Here is an 8038-nt window from a genome sequence, read left to right as displayed (position 1 = left end):
GAATTTGTTTATGAGAAGAATCTGACTGTGAGAAGAATCTGAGTATCATGGGGATTACATATGGAGAAAGATGAAAGAGTTTCAGGATTTAGGATCTAAAGAGTGATGGATTTCTACTATCGTGACGACTCGGCTGATTGTGTGTTCACGTTGATTTTTTACGATTTTCACCAAAACGATGGCTGAAAAGTTAGGCATTTGACAATTTACAACAGCTTGTCATGACCACAGTAAAAAAAAAGCTGAAATAAACACGGCCATAAGCTCCTGCAGATTTCTTCTGCTTCTGGAGTTCAGTGCACGGAGAAACCCTTGTTCAGCGCACAGCGGGCCATTTGGACTCGCGCACTGATTGCGATAGTGCCCGCGAGACAAAAACAGAAGTAGAAAACCTCAGCAGCAAGGAACAATCCTTAATTGCAAACACTGCCAACTCCAGTCAAATTTGGGCGACGACATTGACACATTATGCCATGAGAGAAGTTATCTGTTGTATTCAGAAATGCTGTTAAGGGTACTTCGGATTTTTCAAATATGTAACAAAGGCGCGTCCAGCTTCTCGAGGAAATTCAGTGGAAATGACTGACTTGGTCTTATCCAAGCCCCAACTCTACTGGATCTCAGAATTCAACTATATTGAGGTCTCGAACGAATTTCCCAAGAATTAACAGCACCTTACATGCTACAAATCAAGAGCAACCAAAAAAACAGCTTGAACTGTACAGCACAAGCAGAGCATAGAAGCATTAACAACTAGCACGTCATATCAGAGGCCTCATGGAGGCAAACTTTCGGAATAGAAGGAAATGGTATGGTAACTTTAATCCACTAGCCACTAATCATTATCCTTTCAACTAACATCACAAGCAGAAATGAAACTACCATGATGCTACACCCTACTTAGAATCGCCTGTTTCAGTTTGATAACCAACGATATTACTAAGAAAACCTGCAGTTTGGACAACCTAAAATGAGAACTCTGAATCAGGTGATAGCTTCTGAGCAATATTCTCAGCCACTTTCATGCAGATTGCTGCTCTTCAGGAGCTTGCTCCTGCTGTTGCTGAGGCTCCTGCCACAAATAAGTCACTGGGTGCCCTTGCTGGGCACCATAAACCATTCCAGAACCAGGCACCTGCTGCTGTGGCATGTAGTAGTATGGATATGCATCAGCTGGGGCTCCCATGGGTGGCAGACCAGCCCTAGGAAGCCCAATTCCGTCCTCCTTCATCTCATCCCTGGGAACAATGTCGACCAAGAAGTCATAAATGTCAGTCCTAGTGATCGCTGCTGCAATGTCATTCTTTTGCAAGGTGCGGCGCTTGTTCTCCTCAGTGTGCATCCACGACCTAAGTGTCAGCTCCAGTATGAATATCTCACAAGCTTTTGCAAAGACTACAGGAGCTTCAGCTGAGATCATGCGAACATCTTCATCGGCCTTCATGATCTTCTTTATCCTCGCAAGTGGCAAGTTGTGGTTCTTGAAATCAGTCGTCGCCTCAATTTCAGTCATGCGTTCAACCCAGAACTGCTGAAGCTGCTGTTGTTGTTGCTGCTGGAGCTGTTGGTGGAATTGTTGAGCTTGTTGGTAGACAATCTGGTGCTGAGCACTCATATGACCAGGATTGGCTGGGAATGGCTGCCCTGACTGTAAACCAGCAGATACAACAGAAGCAGGAGCTACTGTTGCTGCAGGCGGATAGGCAGAGGCAGGATACACTTGTGACCCACCGGCAGCGACACCCATAGGCTGAGGGGATGGTTCCATATCCACTCGCTCTTGCACAAAAATCTATGATCTTTTTACAACTGCAAAAGAAGAAACAGATTAATAGATCAGCTCAAATTTAACTAGGAAAGTTAGAAATAGTCCTGAACTTCTATGTAATTTAAAGAAGTAAAACAAGGTTGTTGATGTTTCATCTGACGAACATGATTATTTTGTGTGCATGAACTTGATCTCTTGCAATTGTATTTAAATTGATTTTCATTCTTGGATAACCCTGGCAGACCAGCTTCTGCCTCAGCATCCAAAGAACCAACATTTAAATATCTCCAACAGATAAAGACAACAGATGCAGAGGGATAAAATGATAAAATGCAGACAGATAGCGACAAACCATATATTCCTACATTTCAATTCAAAAGCATGATCATATATGAATGCATGCTCATATTTGAAGAAAATGGTAGAATATCTGGCTCACAGGTATTAGAAAATGCATTTAGAATCATTGACTTGTTCATTCGGCCAGACCACAATCAGATTGAAAAAAGACCTACAATGACCTATCTAAGATCACAGCTCTGACAAACCTTCCTGTGGCACACTAAAATAAAAATGCCGATAATCTCAGATTGGAACACTGGAAGATAGGATGTCATACACAACCAGTTCCATAATAGTGGTTAGACCAGAAAATGTTAGCCATGAGTATGACTTCTTAATTAGAAAGGGGATGACAACTAAATGAATGCTGAGGTTTGTGTCCAAGTTGGAGCAAATCATAAATTGCAGAACCAAAAATCAGATCTCAAAAAATCCGGACTCGACCAGATGGACAGACTTACATTAATTCTAATTATTTCCATTAACACATAACAGAAAGATGGCAGTAACCTTGTAATTACCAATACCAAGCAAAACCAATTCCACTGGAGAACTTATCTTTTCAAATTCCACAGGTACCGTGTATTTTTTCAAATTCCAGAAGTATATGTCTATTGGATAAGGATGATGTGCTACAAATACAGCAAGCAGTGAATGCTATCCAATTACCTTCTCGTTCCACTGGATAACTTATTTTCGATCTTCACAAGTATCATGTGTTTCTTTTATTTGCACAAGTGTCATGTAGTGAATGGGCATATATATACCGACAAGAAGGATGTCGTGCTACTACTACATCAATCAGTGAATGCTATGCAATCCCTTCCCATTTTACAACTTTTAGACATTCTAGAATAAATAAAGTCTTTTAATACCAAGGATAGGTGGGTCCTACTAACTCTTTTGTCGCAAAATAGCATGACGATTAGCGGTTTCAAACTTCCAAGGTCGTCATCCATTTCAAACTTCCAAGGTCGTCATCCATTTGTCGGATTGTGTGAAGCAATGCGCCAATGAGAACTTGTGGATAACTTAAGAGTAACCGAACATCTGGCTTAAGGTGTCATGTGGCCATAGGATGTAGGCATGTAGCCAACAATGTAAGACTTCTTGGGTTGAACTAGTGGTAGTTGCAAGGCCATTGACACATGTCCTCTTTGGCTTAGCCCTGGCCACCTTCAAGAACCATGTGGTTGGACCGAGGATCTGCTGGGTCAGGGGATCTTGGATTATTGAGATAGTTATTAAAGTTATAGGGATCTAAGCTATATCTGATCATCATTTAAGTGTATTACAGATAAAGGTTGTCAAGTTCCAGATCTTAAATAGAATCAACGATGCTCAAATTAATAATTTAACATGTTGCAAGACTCTAAAAATAATAGCTCCCAGTCATGAATACATGACATTTTGGGAAGGAAAAAAACTAACACTAGTAGCACTATAATTACACAATAATTTACATGAGTCTAAAAAAATAAAATATGATAAAAAAAAGATACATAAACATATAGCACAAATGAAGGACATTACATCTTTATATAATAAAACATCATATGCCATGCAGTTATTTACAATCGATTACAGTAGGAGAGGGTAGCATGTAAATCATGATCACGGTTCACGATCCTACAAGATATTCTTGGCTAGAACTAGAACGATATCTAGAAACTGTGACTAGGGCAATATTCAAGCCAACCTAGGATCCTAGAAACTTAGGAATATAAGGCTCAAGAGAATATTAATGAACTTTTGTATGAGAACTATTCCTCTGATTGATTTAATGCAAACAGTGAAATGACTTGTGTACAGGATTGCTCTTGACAGAACATCTGAAGGGTACCATCAGAGCCACACATACAAGCACAAAACTGAACACCTCAAGTACTTTGCTTTTACCTAAAAGATGGACACCGGTTCCCAAAAATGGTGGTCATCCGTGAACAAGTTATGGGGACAAAAAGAACAGATCTATGATGGTGTTCCTAATCTTTTGTCAAATTTTCAAAAACAGAGTAGCAGAACTTCTTTTTACTAGAATCTGACAGTGTAGGCTTCTTTTCATCGTGTTCTTTGGTAGGGCCGTGACTCGTTTGTAATTAAATAAAAAGAGGCAAATTACTGTTTGCGGTGGCCGGTGGGTACCCAAAGATGAACAAGTAATCCAAAGCAGCAAAATGGAGCAATGGAGCATAAGCGATTCGAGCATAGAGGAATAGAGATTCGCGGACGAGAAGGTTTGAAACAAACCAAGCCGATCCCCCGACACGGTCTGACCACGGACTGAAGACACACGGTTTTCAAAGGAGCGCTATTTTTAGTAGTCAATCTTTCGTCAGACTAAATTAAACGCTTTTTAGGTGAAAATGTGGAAAGTAAAATACCCTCCAGTACAGCGCGCATAAAAATACGCTACAGCTACTCGGACTAAAGAAACAGCTGAGAAAACTAGATCGACGACGAGAGCAGGGAGAGATACCGCGGCAGCGGCAGCGGCAGCAAGAAGCGAAGCTCAGGTCCGTTCTTTCCTCTAGCCCAATTTTGCGCCTGGCAGGCCGCAGCTTTATAGCGGTGACAGTCCCCCAAACCCCAATTCCACATCGAAAACAGGAACGCGCAAAGAACCTCCAAAGATGGCCGCGAGAGGTCCAAGAAAACACCGGATCATGCGAATCAAGGACAGAAATTCCGACGCTCACTTGGAAGCTGCGGCAGAAGGTCGGCCGACGGGCGGGCGCCAGGCGAGACGGCGGGATGCCTCCTTCCTCGCGGCTGGCTCGGCTAGGGCACGGAAGGGAGGAATGGGGAGAGGAAGCCTCTTGGCCTTCTCTCTCTGTCTCGTCGACCTCCCCCTCTCTCTTTCCTCTAGTCCTCTCTCCCCTCGGTTCTTAAATTCTCCTCGGAGCGAGGGCGTGCGTCCCATTGGCAGCACCACCTGGCGCTTCCGGGTCCAGGCCAGGCCAGGCCTCTGCCTAGGTCCGTACTGAGGCCGCCCAGCTCGGGTTTGGCCTGGGCGCAAGCCGTCTGGGTGGTGTTCTGGGCTTTGACACGGGCCCAGACGTCGGTGGCAGTGAGGTACGGAGATATTTAACTCGACGTGGAAACGGAAGGTGGTTGTGCAGGTCGTGATGATGAGGTGTGTTTAGTTGGGAAATGGCTGCACTGTTAAGCATAATACCCCATGGTACTGGACCACCCTTAACACTCTGCGTCTCAGCGGTTGTCCGCATCGAAAGCTTCGATTATTGTCGCCTACGGAAAGGGTAGCGGCTCATGATTAGACTAATGTTAGCGCAAGCGATAGCCTGACAGCTGTGTTTGTGTGCTTCGTCTCAGCGCACGCGTTGACGGCGGCTAGAATCTCTTCCGGGTGGTTTTGATATACTTTCTCTGGCACAGGAGAATCTTGCTGGATTTTTAGGATTTTTTTTGGTGCTCTAGTATTAACCCTAATCTATACATGTGGAGATGGATTACGGTATAATTTAGTTTAAGTTATATCCTAATTGGCCTTAACACATGTGGATTGTGGTCAATACTAAAGTACTCAAACAGGTACGAGGAATTAGAGTTGTTGAAATGGTAGAATCCGCATCAATCAGACGCACTTACGTGCCTAGGCTGACGACACTTACGCACGAGGGTCGCCCTTGGCTATATATCTATATGGTCATGTAAAAATACAGCTTTGTTTACAACTGAAGTTTGGAATAGGAGAGCTGTTGGATAGCAGCAGATCGTGTGTATGGTCGTTTGTACTGTTTTACATTGTGGACTATATTGTTTACAGAATAAAGTTTGAAATAATGGGTGGAATAGAAGGTGGGATAGAGAGACGGTTGGAAATAGTCTTCGTATATCTCCAACAGCTTACTCATCTATATCTATCTTTTAAACTTCACTCAGTAAACACAATACAAAACAATGTTTTATACGGTCATATGCATGTTATATTAATCATGCCCTTAAGAAGAAGCAAATGCTCTTGGAGTAAAATAATCGAGCACAGCAAATGCACGTGACAGCAGACCATGAGGCTAGATTTCAATTTTACATCTTCGTTCACTAACAACAGGCTACGGGCATACCATCTAGCATCCGCCGCAAACACATGCATACAAGCTTTAGAGGAGATTCTCCTCTTATGTCTCTTCAGCAACATTCTTTAAACGATATTCTAAATATAAAGAACGTTCTCTCGTCCTCCGTTCTCTATATATAGAGATTTTCTCTCCTCTCTCTCTTCTATCCATTTTAATACTTTAAAGAATAGATTCAACAAAACTAAAATATGTACAACATATTTAAGAGTGTGACAAATACATACATACAAAAAAGTAAAAAATATGTCTCTAATATAGGTATTTATGTATAGAGGTCGAGATATAGATGACGTTGGTGAAGATTGTCGGCGTTTCGAGACCGGGGGGTCCCTGGGCCGACGAGTGAATGTCGCCGCGTGCCCCAGCCCAGATGGGTCGACGCGAGGCCGAGCGCGAAGGGGGGAAGTGAGGTGGCCGGAGACAGGCGTGAGAGAGGTGGAAATCCCATGGCCTTTGTGTTCGTCCCGCGCCCAGGTCGGGTGCGCTTGCAGTAGGGGATTACAAGCGTCCACGCGGGAGAGGGAGCGAGCGGCTTCAAGCGAGCGCCTGTCTCGTCCTCGTCCCCGCGCGGCCAACCCTCTCTAAGAGGGCCCTGGTCCTTCCTTTTTTAGGCGTAAGGAGAGGATCCAGGTGTACAATAGGGGGTGTAGCAGAGTGCTACGTGTCTAGCGGAGGAGAGCTAGCGCCCTAAGTACACGTCATCGTGGCGGCCGGAGAGGTTTTGGCGCCCGGTTCGTGTGATGTCGTGGCCGTCGGAGGAGCACTGGAGCTTGGCGGAGGGACAGCTGTCGGAGCTGTCGAGTCCTTGCTGACGTCCTCTTGCTTCCGTAAGGGGGCTGAGAGCCGCCGCCGTTAGGGAGCGTGTGGGGAGCCATCATTGCCTATCTGGCGGAGCGAGCCAGATGGGACGCCGGTCTCGTTTCCCGTAGCCTGAGTCAGCATGGGGTAGGGTAATGATGGCGCCTCCTGTCGACGTGGTTGGTCTACGCCCTAGGTTGGGCGATGTGGAGGCTCCTCCGAGGTCGAGGTCGAGTCTGTCTTCCGTGGCCGGGGTCGAGTCCGAGCCCCCGGGTCGGGCGAGGCGGAGACCGTCGGCTGAGGCCAGGGCTGAGTCCGAGCCCTGGGGTCGGGCAAAGCGGAGTTCGTCGTCTTCTGGGGCTGAGCCCAAGTCCGAGCCCTGGGTCGGGCGGAGCGGAGTTCGCCGTCTTCCGGGGCTTAGCCCGAGTCCGAGCTCTGGGTCGGGCGGAGCGGAGTTCGCCGTCTTCCGGGGCTTAGCCCGAGTCCGAGCCCTGGGTCGGGCGGAGCGGAGTTCGCCGTCTTCCGGGGCTTAGCCCGAGTCCGAGCCCTGGGTCGGGCGGAGCGGAGTTCGCCGTCTTCCGGGGCTTAGCCCGAGTCCGAGCCCTGGGTCGGGCGGAGCGGAGTTCGCCGTCTTCTGAGGCTGAGCCCAAGTCCGAGCCCTAGGTCGGGCGGAGCGGAGTTCGCCGTCTTCCGAGGCTTAGCCCGAGTCCGAGCCCTGGGTCGGGCGGAGCGGAGTTCGCCGTCTTCCGGGGCTTAGCCCGAGTCCGAGCCCTGGGTCGGGCGAAGCGGAGCTTCCTATGGTGCCTGCGGCCGGGCCTGACTGCCTGTCAGTCTCACTCTGTCAAGTGGCACCGCAGTCGGAGCGGCGCAGGCGGCGCTGTCTTTCTGTCAGGCCGGTCAGTGGAGCGGCGAAGTGACGGCGGTCACTTCGGCTCTATCGACTGAAGGGCGCGCGTCAGGATAAAGGTGTCAGGCCACCTTTGCATTAAATGCTCCTGCGATTTGGTCGGTTGGCGCGGCGATTTGG

General features: G+C 46.9%; 1 protein-coding gene across 2 annotated transcripts; it reads right to left on the bottom strand.

Moving 5' to 3' along the window:
* Positions 1-621: 621 nt before the first annotated feature.
* LOC100217109 (uncharacterized) lies at positions 622-5122 on the bottom strand. 2 transcript variants are annotated; one of them, NM_001143478.1, is made up of 2 exons: positions 4810-4954; positions 622-1809 (listed from the first exon to the last, which is right to left on the bottom strand). In NM_001143478.1, exon 2 carries the CDS (start codon positions 1766-1768, stop codon positions 1022-1024), a length of 747 nt encoding a protein of 248 aa, NP_001136950.1. In that variant the 5' UTR covers positions 1769-1809; positions 4810-4954; the 3' UTR covers positions 622-1021. The 2 variants fall into 2 exon arrangements, with proteins under 2 accessions (NP_001136950.1, XP_020399097.1); XM_020543508.3 differs by having other exon boundaries at positions 663-1809; positions 4590-5122.
* Between the last annotated feature and the right edge of the window lie 2916 nt (positions 5123-8038).

The sequence above is a fragment of the Zea mays genome, chromosome 9, assembly GCF_902167145.1.
Source record: "Zea mays cultivar B73 chromosome 9, Zm-B73-REFERENCE-NAM-5.0, whole genome shotgun sequence".
Taxonomy (NCBI): Eukaryota; Viridiplantae; Streptophyta; class Magnoliopsida; order Poales; family Poaceae; genus Zea; species Zea mays.
The sequence above is the reverse complement of the archived record's forward strand: the minus strand, read 5'-3'. Positions and strand labels throughout refer to the sequence as shown.

What these genes read in the sequence shown, in the direction of transcription:
- LOC100217109 (XM_020543508.3), bottom strand. Translation starts at nt 1,768, where the DNA reads ATGGAACCATCCCCTCAGCCTATGGGTGTCGCTGCCGGTGGGTCACAA.